Source organism: Musa acuminata, chromosome BXJ1-1 (genome assembly GCF_036884655.1).
Source record: "Musa acuminata AAA Group cultivar baxijiao chromosome BXJ1-1, Cavendish_Baxijiao_AAA, whole genome shotgun sequence".
Taxonomy (NCBI): domain Eukaryota; kingdom Viridiplantae; phylum Streptophyta; class Magnoliopsida; order Zingiberales; family Musaceae; genus Musa; species Musa acuminata.
The window spans coordinates 2,348,637-2,375,052 of record NC_088327.1 but is presented as its reverse complement, the minus strand read 5'-3'; the positions used below and the strand labels follow the sequence as shown (position 1 = coordinate 2,375,052).

General features: G+C 37.5%; 2 protein-coding genes and 1 long non-coding RNA gene across 6 annotated transcripts; 1 reads left to right on the top strand and 2 right to left on the bottom strand.

Annotated features, from left to right (window-relative positions):
• Nucleotides 1–3,217: 3,217 nt before the first annotated feature.
• Nucleotides 3,218–5,014, bottom strand: LOC108953165 (uncharacterized). The gene is made up of 2 exons (XR_001978623.2): nt 4,835–5,014; nt 3,218–3,638 (listed from the first exon to the last, which is right to left on the bottom strand). It is a non-coding gene; the product is annotated as an uncharacterized LOC108953165 (long non-coding RNA).
• Nucleotides 5,015–6,097: 1,083 nt separating this feature from the next.
• Nucleotides 6,098–21,254, top strand: LOC135599237 (probable transcriptional regulator SLK2). 4 transcript variants are annotated; one of them, XM_065094067.1, is made up of 10 exons: nt 6,098–6,254; nt 6,617–7,645; nt 7,754–7,885; nt 8,575–8,623; nt 10,038–10,252; nt 10,367–10,435; nt 11,290–11,390; nt 18,946–19,039; nt 19,149–19,218; nt 20,314–21,254. In XM_065094067.1, exons 2-10 carry the CDS (start codon nt 6,926–6,928, stop codon nt 21,138–21,140), a joined length of 2,277 nt encoding a protein of 758 aa, XP_064950139.1. In that variant the 5' UTR covers nt 6,098–6,254; nt 6,617–6,925; the 3' UTR covers nt 21,141–21,254. The 4 variants fall into 4 exon arrangements, with proteins under 4 accessions (XP_064950139.1, XP_064950159.1, XP_064950154.1 ...); XM_065094087.1 differs by having other exon boundaries at nt 6,099–6,254; nt 6,684–7,645; XM_065094082.1 differs by having other exon boundaries at nt 6,109–6,254; nt 6,652–7,645.
• A 2,278-nt stretch (nt 21,255–23,532) lies between these two features.
• LOC135599145 (RHOMBOID-like protein 3) lies at nt 23,533–26,049 on the bottom strand. The gene is made up of 5 exons (XM_065093944.1): nt 25,643–26,049; nt 25,112–25,275; nt 24,430–24,593; nt 24,086–24,336; nt 23,533–23,845 (listed from the first exon to the last, which is right to left on the bottom strand). The coding sequence occupies exons 1-5, from the start codon at nt 25,915–25,917 to the stop codon at nt 23,734–23,736; spliced, it is 966 nt and encodes a 321-aa protein (XP_064950016.1). The 5' UTR covers nt 25,918–26,049; the 3' UTR covers nt 23,533–23,733.
• Between the last annotated feature and the right edge of the window lie 367 nt (nt 26,050–26,416).

Here is a 26,416-nt window from a genome sequence, read left to right as displayed (position 1 = left end):
CCGGTCTTTTTCCTTTCCATCGGGGGGCGAACCGGGCCCGGAGGTCAGCCACCGACAGCGGGAGGAGGTTCTTCGCTGGCAGTGCCACGTGGGTCATCCGGAGCCGTCAATCTCCCTCTCGACCACGCCATCCGAAAGAGACGGTCCACCACCATAAAAACCGACGGTGGGGCCCCCCACACCGTCCGATTTGGCGACCGCGTACCGACCTCGCGATTGATTTTAACGACAAATCACGACGATATATAATAAACAGAAAACAATTGCAAAATAATCAGCCGCTTAAGAGTTCAGTAAGCTGTCATAGTACATTCGTACTAATGAAAACAATGTATCGAACACATCTACTCAAAAGTAAGATCATCATAATAACCTGGTGATGGAGAAGAGAGGTAGGTAGGTAGACTTCACGTTTCGAATGCATGTATTTCTTCATGTGTTGGAAAACAAACAATGCGGTATACATCGTGTCTTCCTTCTTGCGGTGGAAGAAAGTGATTTAATAGTAGAGTTAGGTCATCTTAATTAATGACCATTTAAATTAGTGGGGGCAATGGGTGACCTAAAGTTGTCGTCTTGTTCTTCGTCTTCAACAAACAACTTGGAACAGTATTCATACCAATTCATTATATATTAAGCCAGTTCAATCATACACAAATAATCTGATTGAAGACAGAGAGTACTCTTCACCCACTACTTGTGCAAGGTTTACTTTTAACTACAATTTTCTTCAATTAATATTTATATTTGCACAAACCCAAATGAATAATACATTAGAGACACCTAGTAGCCTTCAATCATTGATAGCAGTCTTTTGATTATTAGTACCGATGGTCCTTCTAAATTTCACATGAAGATCACCAAGGTTTCATCTAAAACAAAAGTCAGATTTTGTTCCTCCATAACATAATAAACATTTATTTTTAATACTTCAAATTACAAATGGGTTTTTGGATTATCCCCCATATGGTGCATTTACCTTTAGGGTTCAAGGGATTATAATTGTAGCCTAAGGCTTGGGGAGATAAAGCAAAATTGGCATTGATAAGTTGAACTCTAGACATCCACAAGACAAGTAAAATAAATTGACCAGATGTAGAGAACTTGTAGATAACAATTTATCAAGGTTTGATGAAATTGAACTATACTCCTCTAATTAAGCCTCATAAGTATGCTTTCATGTTCCACTAAAATAACTTGTAGCTTTATCAAACATTAGGACATGCATTGTTATATGTTATACAAGCTGTAGGGGTATTTTCTCACCTTTATATATTGGTTGGTTTCTCTTTGTAAACCCAAAACAAGTATGTATTATTCTTTACTGGTGATCTTAAGATGTCTTGTGACCTTTTATTAAAGGGTCTAATATTCCTGAGAGTACTACTACTACTACTACTTCCACCACATGGAGGACAACTAATATGGTTACATAGGACAACAATGCATCTTTTCTTTACTGCTAGTTGGCCCCATTAACTTTTATTCTGATGAAGCCACAGCAAGAAAGGACTATTATATGAGGCGCCCATAAAACATGTGTTATTGGAGGGTCAAATTCATAGACTCTCTTGCTCCTATAATCCACTCCATAGAAAATCTAAAAGCTAATGTTACTTGTTACAGGTTCTTTCAACAGAAAACCAAGGAAAATCAACTGCTGTTTCATGTATTTTTGGGTGGAAAAAGAACAGGAAACCCAAATGTGGAACCTCTAATATGAATATCACATTTGGGTGGGTGCTGAGATCTCAAACATTGTCGAGCAGTCTCCATCTCCAATCAAGCCATGGAGCATGATGTTGCTGGGGATGAAGACCACACTCACAATTGTAGGCCAGTGGTCCAGATTATTGAGGCCATCCACTATAGCTTGAACCGACTAACTGATGCAGTTAGTGTATCACATTGGTTCCATCTACATCTGATGCCGACATACATACTAATATCGCAGCAAGGAGTTTCAATTGAATCAGTGTAAGCTAGACACTGGAATCTATTGAGTGGAAGGCAGTAGTGGTTGACATGTCTGTCCGAAAGGGAAATTTGATCTTACATTCGTTGAATGCCATAGGTATGTGATGAGGAATTCTTGATGAGAATGAAGGGGACAACCTAGCTGTTACAATGATACTTGATTACAAAGCAACATACACAAGAACAAACATTGAAAACAGTTGGTTACTGTTACCTAATTCCAACTAAGATAAAACAATCATGATTAGTTAACACAACAATTATGTCCTTATGCTAGATAGGTAGCACATGCATGAATATTTGTTGGTCCATAGGCTAATTCATTTTCTGATCACAGAGGATACTAGCAAATGAGTCTATTTGATTGTTGAAGTCATCTCATAGTAATTTTTTAAGTCAGACAAAAGATATCGATGAACTGTAAGGAAATAAATATTTAAACAGAGAGAAAGGCCTAAGTTTTGAGTTTAAATAATGACATCATTCTAGAGATTAGAACAAGTAAAATATCACCCAAACATGTCAAATTGCTTCAATCAGTGACAATTCTGAACTATACTTTCCAAAGTGTAAATTGTTTGTTTATTACAAATATGCTGAGCATACATAAATGTAATGCTGACATGGTATCAGCACTTTGAACAACAACTAAGGATGTAGTTTCTAATTTGGTTGGTAAGTTAATGGCCATCCGTAGCTTGTTTAAGAAGATTATTTCATTGCACTAAGAATTTTGTTTTAAGCTGATCATCATGTTCAAATTAATAATTTTCCATTATGTAGTGTTACAGTTTTCTTTCCAGGTGATGTTTGAATACTCTAATACACAACTTCTATTGAAACCTTCATGACACTAGTTTAGATTCTTGAGATTAGACTGGCAATCACACTAATGAAAAAAAACGATGTCATAACAAAAAGATCAAGAAACAACCCAGCATTCATGGAAACCCTGAGAATATTTAAAATATAGACCAAATCATTATAAATGCAATTAACAGTTGTCCCCATGTGCACATGCAAGGTCATTCTTTAAGAAAATGAGAAAATGGTTGCCCACAATTGCCAACCAATCAAATTTTGGAAAAAAAAAGTCTCTATAGTCTAAAATTAATGCCTATGACCTACCAAAACTTGTAGTCAATATCATCAAAATGCAATGACAGCTAGATTTTGTTGGCCACCAAGTCAGCCAAACAATATGCCTCTTGAAGATTAAAAGCAGCAATACAAATGACTGTGCATAAAAGAGAGAACATTTTATCCCTTAAAATAACCGCACTACCACTTTCCACCACCACGTAGAACGTCATAAAGATTTAGACCAACCATAACGATTAGACACATTAGGGTTTTGGTTGGATCGAGTTGTAGCCTAGAACATGAATATTCCAGCATGCCACACTGGACTGAACTGCAAAGTAATTTTTGCATTTTTGATGCATGCAACATAGATTGAAGAGTTTTGCAGCTGCCCCGGTGAAATTATTGGTTAAACTTGAAATAGCAGCAAGCTTCATGGATGTTGACTCCGGTAGAAAGCTGTCCTCAAAATTCACTATCAGCAGTCAAGATTAATCATAATCAGCAAGCCACATATATCCCGTCCCCTGAATCTCCCAATCTTATCTTACTTTGCCTCTCAGGAACTCATCAGAACCCTGGGTGTAATAAAACCATGTCGGTCATTGTGATATACCACCATAAACACACTAAAATATTTGGGGACCAGAATGCTATTTCTGAGAATGCAGGGTTCAGATTATAACATTGCAAGCATTTGAAATATATTGCTTTTCAATTTGCCTTAAAAAATTTACTACGTATGCCACCAAAAATTAGCATACAAGCATGATCAAGGATATATGAGCTGCATCACTGCATGCAAAACACATTGTCTAGCCCTGGGCTAGCACAGTATGTGTTGCGAGCCAGACATTATTCTTGAAGACAGCAGGTAGGCAAAGCCCAGACATTGAACTCATGTACCTTGTTGCAGTGTAACCATCTTTAATCTCATTTTGTTCTATTATGGGGGATAAGAATTTGTTTTCTTCTCTCCAAGACCTCACATATCTGTGCACTCTGACATGCTTACCTCAAGCACTATGGAAGAATAAAGACATCACATTTCTATTTGATATTCATATTGGGGTTGTTAAGTATTTTTGGATTTCTAGTGCCAATGCCGTTAGAGAATAAGAAATCCAAGTATGAAAAGACCACTTCGTGAAGGGAGAAAATCTTGAAAATTAAGATTATATTATTTTATATATATCTATGTTTCTCCAGGTATTGGTAGGTGTGAGAAGACACTTTTGATTCATGTGTATAAGGAGATTTGTGTCTGATATGGGATTAACTCAAATGAACTTGAACTTGGTTTCATGTGATGAATTTTTTGATTTACTCCATGGGTATAGGTAAGGAGTGTTGAACTACATAAATCTTGTGCCAACTTTTCTGATTTGTACTTTATTGTTGATTTTTGAATTTCTATTTTGGCATCAGAGTGTTCTCCCCCAGTATCATGTAGAATCAGCATCGAGAAATTATTCAGGTTCACTGAAGGCATTCAACCCTATGCTGTAAAATCTAAATGTCATCCATCCTAGAACCTACATCGAACACCATATTTTGGACTATGCAAAAAATCTCAAGTATATCAACGAGGTAATCTAATAGTGGCAAGCTTCATTGTGCGAGTGACATGAGGCATACACTTGATTTAGATTAGGTAATGGTTGTCTGCTCTGTTACCATGCCAACTTTAGCATTGCTGCCTTGTGTTACAAATCCAACTTCAAACCCTAAACCAGTCGATCAACAAGAAGCATCAATGGAGCAAAAATCTCACCTCGCGCTGGGGCAGTCGATGCCCGTGGAACGCCCCGGGCAAGCGCCGGAGGACAGTGACCCCGATTCCCGCCGTCGGCGCCATCGCCGGGAGCGAGGGGTCGGGAAGTCGCTTCTTTGCTGCGACGCTAGCCGACCAGTCGATGGGCCGACGAGTGAGAGGACCATTCGATACGTCCTAAGCCGCATCAGTATCGTGTCCGGATCCACATAGGGTCCGAACCCGCATAATATCATGAAGGATCCGTTACATGAGACGCCAACTTATTGGATCAATCATCGGGGATCGATCCAAACCCGTGTTGTCGAGTCAGGTAAGCCCGATAAGGATGCCATTGCATCGAGTTCCGAAATCTGTATCTATTTGATCCGTTCAAATCGGGTTTGGATCCCCCTTGATCAATTCGAAATTGAATTTAAAGGTAAGTAACGTTCCTATAATATTTATTATATTCGTCATATGTTTCTGTTCCACTGGTCATATCCTAATGTGCATTGATTAATATCGATTATTAGGTTTATAGTCTTATTATCATTCACAATAAAATTAAAAAATATATTCTCAAAAAAGAATACACCACTGTAATCCAAGTAATGGTAAGCTTCTAATGGAAAAGAACAACCTTCTAATGGACCTAAACTTGCTTGCCAAGAAAGAAGCATCCATGAATTAACTATCGAAGTCGGTGCCTAAATAAATAATTAGGCTTTTAAACAACAATAAATTTTAGGATAAAATCAGAGCAGATATAATATAATGAAACTAGTTTATCTATCCGTTTCTTAACCCACAAAGGTACCTGCCAGGTAATTCGTAATGGAACGTGGGGCCCACCATGACGTTTTACGGTAAGTAGAATTGGGTACCACGAGTATTATCTCAGGAGATAACGTTTAGGAGCTCGGGAAATGATATTTAAGAAAAGGTCACGCACGTGCATGACATTTTACTTGAATACGACACCAATTTTTTGTACCTCCAATTGCCATGGCTTAGGTGGGACCCACCTAAGCGGTCCAGAGCGGTGACGTTACGGGTGCGTCGAGACAGGAGTGTGAGTCGGCGGTTTGCAGTTGCCACCCTCCGGTTTAGATATCTAGGCCTCGACCAATCATCGTGCGCGGCGTGTCAGGTCCGATCAGAGGCATCACACCGCAGCCTTGAGATTATCAACACGACAAGAGGACAGTAAGATGGTGACACGTACGTGTCGAGGTAACCGGTTATAGCCGGTTAACTATGGTTGCCCACTGGTCACCACCCTCTTCTAGTTCCCGCGACGGATAAATAGACCCGCTCGTCGGTCGGCGCCGCCGCGAGAAAGGGGCGAGAGAGGAAGAGAAGCACCGAAGCGTCACTGTTGATCCCTTCGGTCTTTCAGATATTTTCTTGTCAGTGGATGCCGGTTGGGGTTCGAAGGGTAAGCGCTGTAGCCAGCTCGTTGCTTTACTTACTTTGTTTGAAGAATCTCTTCCAAGATTTTCCGTCTTTTCTTCGATTATTCATCAAAAGTGTCGTTTTTTCTTATGCTTTGAGATGATACATATTCCAGTTCGCCAGGGGTGAATTGTTGTGATAAATTTCTGATCGGGGCGTTATCAAGGCCTGTTGGATTTCTTTATCGCTCACTCGCACGGGAAGAAATTAGGGTTTATGCCTTATTTTCGTCCTCGTGATCTTGTTATGTGATAATTAAGGCGCAATACGTTCAATTGCGTTGCTTTCTTCGTGAAAGTTGCGATTGTGGTTATTAGTATTTGACTATTTGATTTGGTCTCATAGCGGTTTATCTGCATTTGGTGTTGATTACTTTCAAGTTCGATCTACTACGTTTGGATGCAATTGGCAGCAAGAAAGGTGGGTATTTTGTTGAATCTGCGGCGATTACGTTCCGATTTCTTCTACTGAGGGCTGTTCAAGAGAGGGCTGGCGCTGGATAGGTGCTTGGATTCCACCCGTCAGTTGGGCCCCACTCCCCCAGTGGCTCCTTCGCGGGTCACCGCTGGAGGTGGAGGTCCGTCCCGATCTTCCTCCGCCTCTGGCATCTTCTTCCAGGGCGATGGTGGCCAGAACCCTGCTCCTGTGAGCTCCATGTCAGGGAACGACTGCTCTGGTTTTGGACCGGCTTCTGGTGACATGAACCAAATACTAAACAGCAGGGGAAACTCCTCCGGTCCAAGCGTTGGTGCCAGCTCCCTCGTCACTGACGCCAACTCAACACTCTCTGGTGGTGCTCAGTTGCAAAGAAGCACCAGCTTCAACAACGAGTCATATATGCGTATCCCTGCCTCTCCCATGTCCTTCTCCTCCAACATCTCGGGTTCTTCGGTGATGGATGGTTGCTCCATTGTGCAGCAGAGCCCTCTCCAAGAGCACGTGAGAAAACAAGGGCTCTCAACAGCAACATCCCAGTTAACACAACGGGAAACCCCAAATATAATGAATGCTCAGAAAAAAATGCAGCTTGACATAAGGCAAGAGGATATCCTGCAGAAGCAGTTGGTTCAACAGCTTATGCAGAGACATGACCCTATGCAGCTGCAGGGCCAGCAAAACCCACAGCTGCATGCTTATTTGCAACAGCAGAGACTAATGCAACATCAGCAGCAGCAGCAGCAGCAGCAGCAGATAATTCAATCCTTTTCTCAGATGCAACAAGCCCCTATCAACTTGCAGCAGCAACAGCAATTGTGGCACCATGTGCAACCTCAGACTCTTCAGCCAGTTACTCCTGTTAAGCGCCCCTTTGATAATGGAATATGTTCTCGCAGGCTTATGCAATATTTGTATCACCAGCGTCATCGGTCACCTGTGAGCTGATTCTTGCATATGCACTGCGATTTGATATGTTCACATAATTGACACTCATATCATTGTCACATTTTTCGAGGTGTCCTAACAAAGTTCTTCTCTTTGCAGAATAATTCTATATTATACTGGAGGAAGTTTGTGGCTGAGTATTTTGCAGTACGAGCTAAGAAACGGTGGTGTTTGTCCTTGTATGATAATATGGGCAATCATGCCCTTGGTGTATTCCCACAGTTGGCTGTGGTAAGTGTTTCTTGTATTTCATACATCTTCAACTCAATGGTTGTTATTGTGTATTTTGTCGAGAGCTTGACATCCCAGAATCAACATATGCATGTTTGTCTACATGGGCAGGAAAAACACTTATCTGACTGCCTGCTTGCAAATGCATAAAAAATGCATAGAAATAGTTAGAGCAAATTAAAACAACATCTAGATTGACATTTAGAATGTGATGTGAAAGTAAGGTTTTGGTTGTATTGTTCCTGGTGGCTCACTACTCAACCAGAAGGAGAAGATTGATGGCATTCATTTTTTTATCATCTTGGTTTTTCATACTCCATAAAGACCATGCTTTTCTCCCATTGAAGGACCAGATTATTTTCTCTATAAATGTAAGCTTTGTAATTGCATCAATGGTGTGTCTTAAAGCCACCTGCTCTAGTGTATACAATTCTGTTGTCTATTCTATCTATAATGTTTTCTATCCATTGTTATTCGACATATCAGCTTTCTAAGAGTTTCTTGAATTTGTACAATTCTGATCATTGGATGAACTTCCATCTGAAAAAATATCATTTTGTAACTGAAAAAAACAGAAAACCATATATTTTTTTCAAAGAAAATATGCTTATATTGTTATGTATATCTTAGCATGACAAGGCTATCTTACCCTTTTTATATATTTCTTGCACATTCTTTGCTTGTTTCAGGATGCATGGCAGTGCGACATTTGTGGTTCGAAATCTGGAAAAGGATTTGGTTAGTAGAATCATCTGTATTTATTCTGTTAGTAGGGTAGCTTCTTTGCCTTTGAAATTTACCTCACCTTAATATACAATTTCACTGCTTTGAATTCATGTGCTTATTATTGCACATGCTTTCTCGTGACTGTTTCTTCCCCTTCTTAGTGAGAGGTGGTTCATCTCATATTTTGCTACAGGTGGTTACTTTAGTTATGGTGTATAAGGTTGAGCTTATGCATAATGTGTCTGTCTCAGTAGTATAATAAGAGGAGAGATTTGGATATTGTTTTAAAGAAAGATCATCTGACTTAGTCTCTATATTGGCCAAGCCAAGCGTGGGACTTGGTCGAGGATTCACGTTCCTTGTGCTGACAATATTATGAAAAAAATCATAGTATCAAACTTCACAGCTTGTATACAGATTATTTTTTTCTTATTGTTTGACGTAAAACAGTGACATACTAGGGAAATCAAGTTTTCTGATTTATTTTATGTCATAATCTTCTTTGTGTCCAAAATTCATTCAAAGGCAAATTTATATGATAAAACTTCAGGATGTTCATTTACTCTTTATATTATGCAATTGTAAATTTCTGGAAGTCTTAAAGACTTGCTCTTTTGGTTGTTTTGTTAGGGACCTTTAACTGAGTGGTTCCTGTTGAGGAGTAAATGTTTCTTTTATTCTTATAGATAGGAAGTTGTATGGCATTTTTTCAGTGAACTTGTCAACAATGGATTTAATTTGCATCAGCATGTATCATGCTGATAACTGGCTGACAAGTGTGTCAGAGTCTGTACCAGCAGGTGCAAGCCAATGATATTCGAAATGTTGTGTTATCACAACAACTCTTGCATTAATATTAGGATCTTTGTACTATTGGCATTGGAATAAGGCTCAGCAAACTCAACATCATGATTCAATTTGTATAAAATTTGGAAAGTTAAAAAAGATTAAGTTAAACAATATTATGTAGACTTCAATGTGTTGTCCTGCGAGGCTTCTCTCTTGATTCATAGAATATATGAGGAGCAACAGTTTCTGTACTGCAGCAATGCTACTAGATCTATTGTATGATTACTGTAACGCTTACCACAATTTAGATATTAGGCATCAAATTGTACTTTTGTAATTTATTTTCTCAATTAAAACTTCCCAATCAGTAAGACATGTGCATGCAATTTTGGCTTCTCTCTTGGCTCCTATTGGTTGCTCCCAGAATTTGAGTGACTTGAAAATTTGTCCTGCAAAACATGTAATATAGCTCACCTATCTACATTCTTTGTGAACAATATATGTACAACTTTATCTATATGATAATGTATTGTTACAGAAATACTTCTTTCATATGATTTCATCAATCTTTATTTCTTTGCAAGTCTACTACTTGTGATCGATTTTCTAAGTTATTGTCCTTTATGCCTTTTTGCAGAGGCTACTTTTGAAGCACTTCCTCGGCTTTTTCAAATTAAATTTGACCGTGGTGTAATTGATGAAAACTTGTTTCTTGACATGCCTCATGAGTGCCGATTGTCCTCTGGAGCTATGGTATTGAAGTATGAAAAAGCTGTTCAAGAAAGTGTCTATGAGCATCTACGTATTGTTCGCCATGGACAACTCCGAATAATATTCACACCAGAACTGAAGGTTCCTAGTTGAATGAACTACTACCTTTCTTTCTTATAAACGGAATCTTGCTTATTGTTTCATTGTTACAGATTATTGTTGTAAACTAATTCATACTTTTGGTTTATGGTTCAGATATTATTTTGGGAATTTTGTGCTCGACAGCATGAAGAGTTTCTTCCTCGTAGATTGCTAGCACCTCAGGTATTTGGTTTATCTGTGACTATGTCTGCTCTGGGAAGTTCTTAAATATATTAAGAATGAACTGAAGTAGTAACTATGGTAGACAGCCAAATTTATGCTCTTAACTTTATAGATTACATATAATGACCTGATGAAATTTAAATAATTAATTGATGTTATGTGATACAGTAGCTTCTGCCATTCCTTTTAGGTTCTGATTTCACTAGGATGTCACTGCTTTTCTTCAAGAACATATTCTTTTTTCTTTGTAATGGATGGATTCTTTTTAAGTGCTCGCTGGCCAACTAAAAAAAATTCGGTTAGATAATCAATAGTTTCATTCTCTAAGACCATGCCAATTCTGCTTATTGATAATGCCTATAAAATTTTAGGGTTCAAGAACTATCACCATTTTTTAAATTAATTAGGTCATTATGTTGTTGTCACTAACAGCTCAGAGAGCCTCTTAATGTTAGGACAGATGCTTGGCACCAATTCATTACATAATCTATTAGATTCGTGTTCTTCTTTATGCTCTTAATTATGTCTCTGCTTGATGAATCTTTTATAATTTCATCTTTTGCTAACCTAAAAGGCTTTTTATGCAATTATATTGCCATATAGTTGGCACTTGGCATAAGGATTTTCTTTGTAAAAGAATGCTGATATAATCATGACGGCAATGTGAAAAACAAAAATATTGTATCCATCCCACTTGGTTCTTGAATCTAATATTAGCACATATGTGAGTCTAATATTAATATTTTATTTTATACCTGTAAATTGTGAGTCTGGATATATGTTACACAAATACATACTTCTATATATTAATTTGATCATGTTATGGGATTCATTTTGTTATGAATGCTTCTTAGGTTAACCAACTATTGCAAGTTGCTCAAAAATATCAAGCAGCTGTGTCTGAGAATAATACGGCTGGAGTTTCACATCAAGATTTGCAAACAAGCTGCAATATGTGAGTAAACGTATTTATGCCATCTTGTTTGTAGGACACACTCAAACCTTTTGTATATTTAAAATTTCAAACTAAAATATTCTTTATTCATTGATTGTAAGCCCATATCTTAGATTACTTAGAACACTTGGTTTGTATAATGGTTGCATGAAAAGCACTTTAAAGATGGCTGCTATGTCATGAAGGTTGGTTACAGTGGAGCAAATTTTAGCGCACATTTCTGGACAGAAACTGATTTCTGTCCGTCGGAATTTTTTTATTGAAACTTTGAGCAGTTTAGGTGGTGATACGGACATATTTGTTCCTATTTCTCAGAGTATGTTTGCATTGTCTGATGGTTCATGAAAAGACTCAATACTCTAGCCTTCTTGTGATAATGTAATGCATTTGAAATATCTGCTTGTGAATATCTTCAGATAATGTAGTTAGTGTCATTGTCATGTGTGAATGACTAAATCCTCTGTCATTTTCTGAACTTAGTATCTAAAACTCAAGATTGTCAAATGTTCATCATATGCATAATCTTTTATCTTTTAGCGTTAGAGGCCTGGTGTGCATATGTTAGTATCTTGCATTGAATCTTGATCTTATTCAAAAAGATGAATAAATAAGGTTGAAATTTGGGTGGTTAACTGAACTTTACCTTGTCTTGAGTGGACCCACTACTTTTGATTTTGAAACATCTGATTTTTCAAACACATGGATGGGTGGAGCTCTCAAGCAACTAATTCTGACAAGCTTTTTACACCTGTGATTGCCAATTTCGGAACCCTTACTAATTCTGATGCTCTATCTCTTTCAAGTTCAAGTCTCTCATCTTCTCAATCACTAAGTGACTAAATAAACTGATTACATTAACAAAAGATCTTAGAAAAAGTTCTTCTGTAAAGACCATTGTTTAAGGTTGAGGTGGCATCAGTACTAAAATGCACTGGCAGGTCTAAGTTTCTAATATAAAAATGATTTTCTAATACTGGTCGGATGTACATAATGGCCGAGTTTATAATTCGGAAACTCTTTTCATTGGAACTCTAGTTATCCAAGTGAAACACTAAGAGTGAATAAGATATGATAGAAAACAAAATAAAATATATGGGTTGATTTATTATGAAAGAATGGATGTTTAGGGCTATGAGCACGGTTTGTTTGATGATTTTCTAGACTTGAAATGACAACCTTACAAATTTGTTGTATTCAATTCAAGTCATTGTATTCTGAAGTTATTATTTAGTTTTCTTTGATTCTCTTGGTTGTTGAACGTGGTGATATGTAGGAATGTCCAAAGTCTACACAATCAAGAAAAGAAAGACTTTTTTTAAAATAGAAATAGTGCTTTGGATCACATTGAAGTTTCTGTGAGATCATTGAGATGGACTTCCAGTATTAATTTGTTTAGTTGTGAAACTTATCCAATTTGTTGAAAGTTTTGGACAAAATTTCTGCTACTAAATGTGCTAGTTCTCTAGGGAAATCATACGAAATGAGACAATATGGTGATCATTCCCATTGGATTTCCTATCAACTTTATCCTAATTGTGTAATCCTTTGACCTGGAACATCGAAAATTTGAAATTCTGTTATTGGAAAATGTAGGTTGGCTTCTGAGCAGACAAAGGAAGTTCTAGTGGCTCGATTAGGTTCTTTCTAGGGATAGTCCGGGAAGTGGTAGGTGTCTGGTGGTTAAATTTACATTGCAAGAGCAGATTGACACAGATGCAGATGATACTTCCTTGTTTAGTATAATAGTTAATGGCAAAACTATATATATATAGATATATATATATATATATATATATATATATATATATATATACATTTATATACATATATATATACATATATATACATATATATATATACATATATATATATAATCTCTTGTATTTCTTATTTGATGCTTCAATGCTATCTGCAAGCTAAATCCTAATGGAAAGTGGAAAAGAATATGTTATAAAACTTGGACTGTTGAGGTCTACCCACTTAGTTTCTGATTTCAATGAGATACATACTAGTTCCAAACTGATATGACATCTGAAAGTGGCATTTGTGAATCTGTTTTGCATGAACTAGTTAAAACTAGAACAGTCACAATTTCTCATATAGTTTTGAAACAATAAACAGAAAACAGGCTCCCTTTGTTTAGTTGGTAAAAGATAGACATTCACAGTGTTGACGCATGCTCATGACCCTTGGCTTTGTGATGTGCTTTCTGCAGCTACTGTTACACAATGATCTGATTATTTTATTCTTTGTTTTAGCTTATTTTGATACAAAAAACTATTGGTACTTTTTTGTGCTTGATTAGTTTGTCCTCAGTTCTTCCTTTTGGCATTGGGTACTATATTTTAGTCGGTTCGTCGATGTGTTTGATTATCTAAATGCTTTATATCTAGGTTATGTTTCATGATAAATCATTGTATTGAGCCATCACATGCCACACATAAAAGAAAATTATCTAAACATCATTTATATAACGTGACTTACTGGTCTAAGCTAGTGTGTCAACCAGCCAGCGGCACGACACGTGCCACCCCATATTGGTGTGCTGAGTGTTGGTACGGCGAGGCATGCTGATGGCATAGAGAAAAGCCCAAAGAAACCTCAGAAAATATCTGAAAAATAGGAAAAATCTTATATTAGAGTTCTTAATTTGGAGTTAAATGTAAGTTTATTATAATTTCATCAAAAATATTCTAAATTAGGAAGGAATAGTGACATATATCTTTTTTGAGTTTTGAGGAACAATGTTGTGGCACAGTCTGAACTATCCTTCCTTTGATATTGAATTGTTAAATTACGAGTTAAACTTTAAAATTCAAATGAATCAAGTAATAAATGATCGATTGATGGATATACCTGGTTCTATTATCAAAAAGAACGATTGGACTCCACAAGTGGTGGATCGGGATCCTTGATCATTTGTATTTGTATATTAATATGGTATGTTTGTCGGACCTAATCCTAAAATTGCTCCTACGACATGGTATATTGATACATCGTATATCATTGGTGCATCAATGTGGTAATGGTTATAGTATGATCATCGTGAATCACACGTGTCCGAGGTGGCTTCTGAGGTAAGTATGTGGCATGTATTGGTGTGGAGGTTGAAGAATGCCAAAACTTCTACTTTCACCACTGACTTGCTGTTCTGTGTCATAAGACTGATCAGCCTCGAAAAAGAATGACCAACTATCACGAGACTACTATTGGCTATAAGATCTTCCATAATGTGATGGTTAGGAATACGATAAGCTTCGCTCTGTATCTACGTCGTATAGGCTCTGTCACCTATACTCAAAATCATCGACTATCTTCCTCTTCCCCTTTGGTGTATAAAACTAACCAATACCTTGTCGAGCTCCATGATATGAGATTCTGAGTCTTGGTTGGCATGCATAAAATACTACTTGGTCCATATGCCACCCTGAAGCTGATTAGACGGAACCATCGACTTCCAAGCGTCGTCACCATCGTCGGATAAGTCACTGCCATCTACGTCACTGCTATGTTTATGGATCGAGCGGGTTGCTGGATATGATTGAGAAGTTATCTCGTCGCCTAACTCAATTATTTCCAATGGTGTGGCAGATACTTAGCCTTTCCCTATGCCTTTACACGCTAGGTGGATGATTGTTTTGGTTGGGTGTCATGACCTCGAGTAGTCTGACTCGTGGTTGTCTGGCTCCTTTCGTCACGTTTTGACTGAGGGGAACTTCTTTCTACTAGAGATATTCCTCCTTCTTCTATTGCCTCAGTGATAAAACGCAAAGGACGTGGAGGATCTCTCATTATATTAAGTGAAGGATCATATTAGTTCACTTCGACCCATTCCAACATTGGCTGCGAATCTTCATTGTAGTATTCGAGATCGATGGGATTAATTTTTAGTTTCTCAGGCTCCTTGTCCAGGTCCACACACCACAACCTTAGCTGTATTTTGTAGTAGACATATACTAGTTTCTCCAACTGTCTATATGATAGTTTGTTGTAGATCTTCATGCGAATCAATGCGACCGTTGACCAATTACGTTCGTAGCCACTTAATGTTGTCGTTTGTGGAGGTACACAAATCGTAACCTTAAATTGGGTGCGGACCCTCCTAATTGTAGCCACCACTCGATTGTAAAAAGATATAAATGACTTTATTCGCATAACAAATCATTAGTGATAATTTTAATTTATAATCAATATGTGTATAACTTTCCCTTACTAGACGTTAAAGAATGAATCGATAGTTTCTTGGAATAGTTGGCCGTTCGTAATGGCATTTACTGTATTGACACTTTTTGACAATAGTCGGTATATTACATTCCTTCATGTCGACATTAAATCTGATCGCGTACTAAGATTATACCGAAATTGGATGGTCAGATTTAGATAATATGTTGTAAGACAAATGATTTTGTTTGTAAAATTTTTTTGAAAATTGAAATTTATATTATAAGTAACTCTTAATATGAATTTACATTCATTATGGATGTCTTGGTCCATATGAACTTCGATCCTATAGTCGATGATCTGTAAGTATTGATCAGCCTTAAAATCATCAGCAAATGCTTTCTTGACCCCTCTTTTGTTGTATGCAATATATGTCTAAGACGAGGCATTGCAGATGCTTCTCCATATCGACCTTACGGAGGATAACATAAAGTAGCTCCACTCCTTTTATAATTTCATTCACGACCTTCCAAAATCTAGAAGAAAGAATTATCTTTTTTACCTTTTTACCATCACTCGATTTTGAATATACTAAATCTGACCATTCCTATGATGTGACCATTGCCTTGTGACCCTATCTCTTTTGCTGGATTGATTTAAGACGATAAAATTTGTAGTAAACTAAGTGATGTGAGTTGGAGTATCTTACCATTTGTATATTTCTATATCGAGTGGACCCAATGATGGTTGTATATAAATCTTGTCATCGATTGTGCCGTTGCCACACATTTTCTTACTAATGGTAACTCACCAATATCCTTCAACATAAGATCCATGCAATGAGTTGCACATGGAGTCCAAAACAGTGTTTTCCTTATTTCAATCAATTGTCAACCGGTCTTCTTAAAATTAGTTCCATTGTTTGTGACAATCTGGATAAGGTGCTATAGCTCGATCTCCTCTACCACGCTGTCCATTAGGTTCTCAATCTAGCTTGCATCTTGAATTTTATCGATAGCATTAACCGACTTATGAAATATGACCTTTCTGTTGCAATACACAAGAAAATTGATGATGCTTATTCTTGTAGGCCCTGTCTAACTATCGCATATCAGTGTCACCTCATAATCGTCCCATTGCTTCTTGAAGGATTTGATCCAATCCTTTTGTTCTATCACATTCTCATCTAAATAACCGTCATGTATCTTCTTCGGCGTTGGAGGTTCAATCCCTGTGCCAGCCTCTTGGATTGAAGATACCATACTCTGATACCATACCCAAGCATCATCATGTGCTTGTTACTTTGGAATCATATTGCAATTTATCAAATTTACAAGTTGCGATTAGCCTTAATTTTTGTCGAATCAGAAATAATAAGTTGCGATTATATGTAATCAACCATAGTTTGCTACAGTAAACATATCAATCATCCTAATAGGCATTAAATACATATAATTGATCAAATATAGGTTAAAATATGCTAAATTTATTATTAAATCCGCTAGTCACAGTATTAAAAAAACATAATTACTCCCTAATTAGCCTTGTTTTACCACTATAAACATGATAAACATCCCAATAGGCATTAAATATATAGAATTGACCTAATATTGTTCAAATTAGGATGAAATCATCATTAAATACACTAATCACAACATTAAAAATTCTAATATCTCTCTAATTATCCCTCTTTTACCATTATAAACATGACAAATACCCTAATAGGCATTAAATACATAGAATTAACCTAATATTGGTCAACTTATGATGAAATCATCATTAAATCTACTAATCACAACATTAAAAAACCTATTACTTCCTAATTAGTCCACTTTTACCACTATAAACATGTCAAACATCCTAATAGGCATTAAATACATAGAATTAACCTAATATTGGTCAAATTATAAAAAAATATTATTAAATCTACTAATCACATCATCAACATGATTACTCCCTAATTGGCCCTCTTTTACCACTATAAATATGTCAAACATCCTAATACGAATTAATTACATTGAATTGACCCAATGTGGATCAAATTTTGATGAAATCATCATTAAAATCATTAATCATAATATTAAAAACCTTAATGAGAACCTTTTTAAATCTCATAAACCATCTTAAACATGTAACTTACCCTAATATGCAGTAAATACAAATATTTCACCAAATATATGTCTAATTTTGATTAAGTCAGTACTAAACAGACTAATCACATCATTAAAAGCTTTAATTACTCTCTGATTAACCCAACTCTATGATCATAAATATGTCAAACAACATAATAGACACTAACCTCATAGAATAGGGTTAATCATCTCATAAATCAACAAAAATCTAGAAAGAGAATACATACCTCTTGATTAGTGTGGTCATCCACTAACTTAAATGTTAATCCTCCAAATGAGTCCTCTAAATTTGATCCAATTCACAAATCGCAGCATCGCTTGAGTTTAAGAGTGTGAAAATGTGAGAATGAGTGGGAGATATGAGTGAGCATGAGTTTGAGAGAGAGAAAAAGGTTGAAAGAGGAGAGAGGAAAGGGTTTAAAAACCGCGGTTAAATTGACTATTGGAAATAGGTAAATCTCAGCCCTTAATCAGTATCGATCGAAATCCAACATTATTGATTGGTGCAGGTTGGTAACAATCGAGTTTTGATCGAATCGCCATATACAGAACCTGTATCGCTCGATGTAGGGTACCTAACACTTAACCGTCCGGTACAAGGTTGTCCGTTTGTCGATCACCCATCAAACCGGTACATACCACCCATACCATATCATATTGGGCAGTACAACGAACCTTGATATAACCATTAAGTAATCAACATCTATGGATTCTAGATAGATTGTTACTTGATAATTTTCACTTGGTTAAATGTGTGGATGACTTATAATATTTTTGTTGATACTTAATACGAGATGAATTATAGGCTCAGACATCTTTAGTTTTCATGATCAATATAACATGTCATAATATTGGTGGTTTCATGATTCGTGATGTTAAAATCCATGACTCTTGAATGATAAGATGTGTTGGATGAACATAATGATGGGACATGATATCAAATTTTGGCCTAAAATTTAAATAGAGATTATCCTTGAAATATTCAGTTTGCTATTTATTATTCTTCCACAAGTCACTTATGTACATTGCGAAAAATCAATTTCTTGGAGCATCTAGTACTAGTGGAGGTGCCTTTTTTTGTCTCTATGTCGTAAGATGGTTCCTGTTGTGACGTCAGGATATGTCTGCTAACTTTTTTGTTTGATAAAATGATGCCATGTGATGCTTTATTTCTATCTCTGAGCGTGCTCATTTAATTGTGATATATAGTTTTCTTAAAATAAAATGTGTAAGCTTACCATGTGATGCATCTTCTTTTATAGGTTTTCAACAGCAGGTCGTCAGCTAGCAAGAAATTTGGACTTACAATCATTGAATGACTTAGGATTCTCCAAAAGATATGTTCGGTGCTTGCAGGTAATTGAGAAGTAATTTTGGTGCTCTATGTTTTGTTCAGAAATCGACTTGTGATAGTGTTCCTTTTAATTTTTCCATAAAGTTGTTGATTGTTCATTTGCTTTCTCAGATATCTGAGGTTGTCAGTAGCATGAAGGACTTGATTGATTTTAGCCAGGAGCAGAAGATTGGACCAATAGGTATAAAGATAGGATCTAATAGATTATCTTTTTATTTTTCTTAGCTAGTTTGCCTTGAGTTGTCACTTGTTCTGCTTCACAGATCTATCTTTCTGGCTGAAACATTCTCAATCCAGGGTAATGTTCATACTGCATTTCATGCTAAAGCATCAGCATTCGAACATCAAAATTATATATTTTGAAAGGCCATTAGCGTTATGTATGTTACCAAGTAAACAGTCTTAATCAAGGTTTAAAGTCTTGGTCCAATACCGTTTCAAGACCTTGAACTATTGTAACACCCTCGATTAGTCCCATATCGAAAGTGGACAAGATTAAGATTGGCTTATAAGGGATCTGATGAGTGTACTACTATCAACTTCAACTTAAGCATTTTGATCAGTGCTTTGGGTCAAACGAAATTGATAGGCTAGTTAGCTCATCAGGCTCGGGTCGTGATATTTGGTATCAGAGCTGACCTAATATTTGGGCATGGTGAGGGAGCTCGAGTATGAAGGGACTACCCGTGGATGGAGTCAGAGGACTCGTCACGACGTGAAACCACCACTAGGCTATGCCTCACATGCACCATGCTAGCTAGTGGTTTCGGCCAAATAAAGTTGATATGTCAATTAGCCTATTTTAGCTATTTGACTTGTATCACCTGGTATTGCTGAAAGAAATAACCCAAAAAAATGAATACTGACCATATTTAAAATCTTCATCTTAACAAATATTCTATCAAACATAATCATATTTAGCAATTTTGTTAGCTTCACCCAAGATATCTAGCAATAAATGACCTTGAAGTTGCAAGTTTTATCTTTGTTTTATGACATACGTCACACGTGTGCACGTGCCCCATTGTCATGTGTTATTATTAGGTTTAGTTGTTTAAGAGTGATCTGTCCTTTCCTTTATTATGCTTTATTTCGATTTTTGAGTTATTATGATTTAAATTTTATGTAAGCCTGAATAATTGCTTTAAATGTTTGAGCTTGATATAATGAGTCTTTGTATTTGCTTGTATTTCCTGAATTGAGTCTCAGCTAAGGAAATTACTGGAAAATAGCTAGTATTAGTTGGTTCTAAAATGTAAGTAAACATTTTCTACAGAGAGTTTGAAGAACTATACAAGGCAGGCTTCAGCAAAGCTCCAAAAACAAAAGCTGGAGACGGAGCAGCTGATGAGTTATAATAGTCTGCCAGGTGATCAGAGTGCCGTAAGCAAAGTAATTGGCATCCATCCAGGGTTAAACAGTTACATGAACAACAATATAGCAGCTAACCAAGTTGTTAACGGCAGCCAGCAAAGTGTCCATGCACTAAACAGCTACCAGAATATGCTGAGAAATTCTCTGAACTTGAAGCACAATTTGCTTCAACAGGATGCTTCGAGTTCTTTGTGTGCCTCCAAACATGCACAGCAATTTCAGGGTTCATCATCAATTATAACAAATGCATCTGCCAATAATTTATCTGGGCAACAGCAGCAGCAACCTACATTGGATGGTTGCTTGCCCCAGCAGAACAGTGTGCAAACCTCCCAGGTGAACCAACACATGCAGCAACATATAATTCAGCAGCTGCTGCAAGAGATGATGAATAACAACAAGGCAGCACCACAACAATCTCTTATTGCTTCCAATGCAAATGCTAATTTGGCAGCTCGAGATGCAATTGGAGGTGGTATCAGTGGATCAATCAGAAGTGGGATTGAGATGCAAAATATGCCCTCAAACTTTCCTAATAATGGCACAGGGGCTGTTTCAAGCAGAAGTAACTGTTTCAAATCTGCTGCCACTGCTGGCAACCCCATCCATAACAGTGGCAACAGTCTTAGTTCAAGACCTGACTTGCCTCAGAACATGGATTTGTCAGAAATGGATCACATTGCTCAAGAATTTTCGGAAAGTGGAATGTTCAATGGGGATTCATGGTGATGTTAAATACGTTTAATGGTGTGAAATTATCTATAAGTTTGTTGAGAATTTCTTAACTCCACTTAGTATCTGCAAAATACTTCAACATATATAAGGATTCTTATGTTGCCATTATGAGGTTTCCCACTTTGAAGTGCTTGGTTGCACAATGGTGATTCTTGGAATTATATTTCTTGCTTCCTGTGTTGGTCTTTACTAATGCATGGAACCCCTTGGAGGATTGTAAATGCAATTATGAGTTTGGAAGATTTGCTGCCCTTTTGGTGAAGTAGTTGCCAGCAGACACATTACCAGAGTCATTTTTGGCTTAATATGTTCATCCATTAAGTATCTGTCATATCTTTATCTAGTTTTCTGTTTAGCATCATCCCTTTAATGTAAATATCACAAATGCTAGCCTGGGCAACAACTATATGCATGAAACATTGATATTTGGGCAAACTTTGGTATGCTCACAGAGGAGATGTAAAACATAATAAGTATTTTTATGTTTATCATAGGCCATCACATTATCTATGTTTTCGATACTATAGATGGATTAGTCTTCACTTCACTTTAAGGTGCATTTTGTTGCCTACAATTTTTCTATTTTTCTTGCATTTTGGTGGGTACTTAATTCCTTTAAACATGCCATCTACCCATTACTAGACAATCACAATTCCACAACCTTTCAAGAATTAGCTTATACTGTTTTGGATTGGCTTCATTAATTTAAAAATCTCTATTACAATGCAATGCTTGCCCTTTCAGCGTTTAGCATACTCGATATGAAGGGAATTGACATGGTAAAAATGTCTATGCAATATAAGATTGAGGATATGGTAAAAATATCTTCGATCATATATATATCTATATCAATTTGATATATTTGTTAGAATCAATTTTAAAAATTATTTTTTGATATAGTATATTGATACATTGTATGTCATTAGAGTATCAATGTGATAATGATCGTAGCCTAATCATTGTGAATCACATATGTCCAAAGTAGCGACTAAGGTAAAGACGATTGTGGCGGTGTGGAATATGAAGAATGTCAGAACTTCTACTTTCATCACTGATATATTGTTTTGTATCATAAGATCAATTATTATACCATTGTTCGGAAAAATATAATCAATTGTTATCATATTATTTTTTACCATAATATTCTATATAATACGACAACTATAAATACGATGAGCTTCACTATATATATATATTGTGTAGGCTTTGTCGCATTTGCTTAAGATCATCCATTGTCTTCTCCTTCCCTTTCTTTTTGAGCTCTATAGTCTGAATCTTGAGTAACATGTGTAAAATACTACTTATCGATCTATGCACTACTCTCAAATTGTGTAGACGGGGCCATAAATTCCTAAGCATCACCGTCGTTATCGATCGAGGCATTACTGTTCATGTCGTTGTCAATGTCTATGGATCAAACAAGTTGTTGAATACAATTGATAATGTGTCTTATCACTTTTATTGATTCTTTTCAATGGTGCAATTGATGCATTTATCTTTCTCTTTACCTTTGCTTTTACATGCTATGCAAATGACTCTTACAAAGGAAATGGTTTAAAGAATTATTTTATGTGTCAAATGATCAAATTGATCTTCTAAAATAGGGCAATCTAAACCTTTGATCGATAATGATCGAAATTCAATTTTTATCGTTCAATACAGGGCGATAACGATTAGATTTAGACTATTATCGACCGGTACAAACCTCGTATGAGGTTATACAACGAGTATTGCCTAATAGATTGTGATCCACATATCGATTCCTTGTCAGACCGATATGTATCATCCGTATCGAGTAGTATAGCTCAATACGACGAACTCTTAAAAGTAAGTGAATGTATAAAATTATCAAACAGTTTTTTGAATTGTAGTAAGTCTAATTTATTATCATCACATCAATATTTTAAATATAATATTTATTGGATGAAAATTTAATCCTCAAATCAAATTTGTTTAATAATATTGAATGATACAAATCAATATATAACCTAAAATACTATTCTGATGGTTCCCCAATATCCCAACATCAGTCCGGTACCAGACTTCACCAACTAAGAAGCGAAATGATCATCATCATCATCATCATCATCAAAATTGCAAGCATCCAAAATAATATCATGGCAATGCCAGTCAAACACATCAAGAATTATAGCCTAAGGAAAATAAAGTGAAAAAGATCCAACCCAAAAAGAAGCTGTGTGCGATGAGACCAACCAGCAGAATAATAAGAATGATATAAGAAAAGAATCGTGAGAGCTGCCGAACACCAAATGGACAACAGGATGGCAGCTATTCATGGGATCTTAATAGCCTTAATCCCACCTACACATGAACAATCTTGCCACTACCATCACCATACCGAGCTTTATCATGACATCTGAAAAGATGAATTGAAGGATAGACACTTGAAATGTTGGTAACACATCACTCTGGACGATCGAATAACAGATACGACAAATGAGGTTCTTAGCTATGTACACCTGTATTCGAAGTACGATAAAACAAAAGGCATCACATAGTTTCGCCGCCTCCACAAGCTTGTCTTTTTTTTTTTTTTTTCTTTTCAACTGCAAAAGCTCATTGTTTCTTAGGCGTCGCAGCTCCACCTCGATGATGGCACACAGTTCAGGTAGTGGCACCAGTGGCAGTGGTCGTTCCCATTCACTCCCCTAAAGAGCATGACTAAGCCGACTACGAATCTGCACAAGAAACAGCCAGATGTGAGCAGAGAACCAAAGAATGTGGTAGGCAATAGCAACACCAACATTGTATTTTGACCAATCATTGCTGATCGATTGGTAATAAAAGCAAGAAGTTGCCAAACAATACTGCTGGTTAATGCATACTGAAATGACTTTTATAGAATGTGGTAAAACCAATAATGTTTGATGCTAATCTCAAATGCTTATGCATGGTGTGAAATTTTCGGGAAGACTTACCCAGCTATCAGCAAAAGCAATGCAATCACCCATAAGACATATTGGTAAGCTTTGTACTTGGATGTAACCTGGGCTGAAGGGGGGAGATCATCCCGTTCCAGCCAGCCGAACTGGGGCCGGATTAATAGAACAAAACCCAGGAGGAAACCTGATAAGAACCCTCCAATGTGGGCAAAGTTATCGACATGAGGAAATAAGCCTATACCCAAGTTGATCGCGATGATGACCACAAGAGTCAATAGAGCTGCAACCTAAAAATTGGAATCGTATCTGTTAGACTGAGGTGCTAAACTAATCTAAACTCCTATAAATTCAAACTCCACAAAAAGCTTATAAATATTCACCCTATTGGAATAGATAGTCCAATTTATAATAAGTTCTGAAAGCATCGCTCCGAGAAGTCCAAACAATGCCCCTGAAGCACCGACCGAGATGCTCTTCTTTAGGAGAAGAGCTGAGAGCACAGCCCCACCAAAGCCTGATAGGAGGTATAGTATCCCGATGCGCACTGCAACACAGAAAAATTAGAGACAAGAAATGATTGACATGTCGACACCATATTCAAATAAATTAACAATCCAACATGGTAATTTATTTGATGTAGGTGGTTCAGAAACAATATAAAGAAAGGTGGTCCAGAGCACATGGCTCCTGTCAATGTAGGATCTAAAGGAGGGCTATCGTGCATAATTTTATCCTGCAAATAGAGAGATCGTTTTCACAAGTTAAATCATCGTCACCCAGTCCACAAAGGAACAACCTTACTGCGACACCAAGTTGCATTCTCGGTTTAGAAACAATACATTGTATAACATTAAGATACAATACATAGTAGCATCTGACATTTTCAACCTCATGTTTTCTGTTGAATAAAAGGAGAAATTGAAATGGACAATCACCAACTCCGAATGATCAGAAATCATTCCATGAGAAGGCAAACAATGGCTGCAACATTTCTTAACCATATTCACCAAAACAAGAAGCAAGAGTAGTAGATACAAAGCATCAAACAAGAACAAAGCTCACCAAATCCAAACTGCTGTTCCAGGCGAATTCCAACAAAGAGCAAGCTCAGCATGTTGGCCAGCAAATGGATGAGCCCGGCGTGCAACCAGATACAGGTGACAAGCCTCCAGCCTTGGCTTTGATGGACGACTTTGTTCCACTCAAGAGCCCCCAGCTTCTCCAATCTGCAAAGAAGAGGGCGAGCAAGTCAGAGAGAACAAGCTCACTCCACGAAGTACCAGATAAAGAACTCGAAAAGCAAGGTAGCGACGCGTACTAATCCACTTCACTCTATGTTTAGAGGAAGAGAAATCAAACAGTAAATGCTGGGAAACGAAGTCTACAAAGATTCGAGAAGAGAAAGGGAAAAACAGCAGCAACAACAACATCGAAATCTAAAGCTAATCGATGAAGTTGAAGGTGGAGAGGGAAAAAGAACAAGAGGGTTTGGTCAAACAACATGAAATCGTTCTTTTCCTGCACCGCAGACGAATAAAAATCCGAGCTTTATCGGAATACCGAGAAGCAGGCGAGATGGGGAGAGGGGCTTACGTGGAGGAGGAGGGCCCGAGGAGGGGGTTCTCGCGGACGGGCTGGAAGGAGACGCGGTGGAGAAAGCGGGCGGCGCAGGAGCCGAAGGGCCCGGGGTGGGCGGGGCAGTTATTGACGTACATCTCCGCCACGAACACGGCCACGCACGCCACCACGATGAGCGGCACCAACCACGCCGTCCACGCCCTCTCCTCCGCCTCCGCCTCCTCGTAGTAATACGCTCCTCCGCCCGACCTCTTCCCAGCTCCGCCCGTGCCGGCCTCGACGTTGGTCATCTCGGTCAGCGGCTTTCCTCCTTCTCCTCGCTCTCCGGCGCCCGAAGGCGGGGGCTTTAAGGCCGCGGCGGTGGTGGCGGAGGGGCCTTGCGTCGCTTCCAAGAAGGGATTGGGTGGCCAATGATGATGAGCTGGGGGAGGTTAACAGCTCATGAAAGGGGAGTGAGAATGTGAGCAAAGCTGTGATTTTAGTTCTACACATGGAGGATTTGGTGGGGAGGAGGTGGTGGTGGAGAGTGGGGCAGCAGGGGATGATGGCGGCGGTTGGGGAGTGACGAGTAGTGGTGGGCCCGTGAAAGACACCGCCAACCGCCACCTCATCGCTCGCCAGCCACCACTGGCGTGAAAATCTTGCCGATAGATACGTAACAATCGACCGGAAAATGCCGAAGATCGTGAGATGTATCAAATTGGTCAAAATTGCCACTAAGCTCTTATTATCTTAATCCTTCGTAGTCACGATTTGGTAATTATATATTAATTCTTATAATTAATTTTT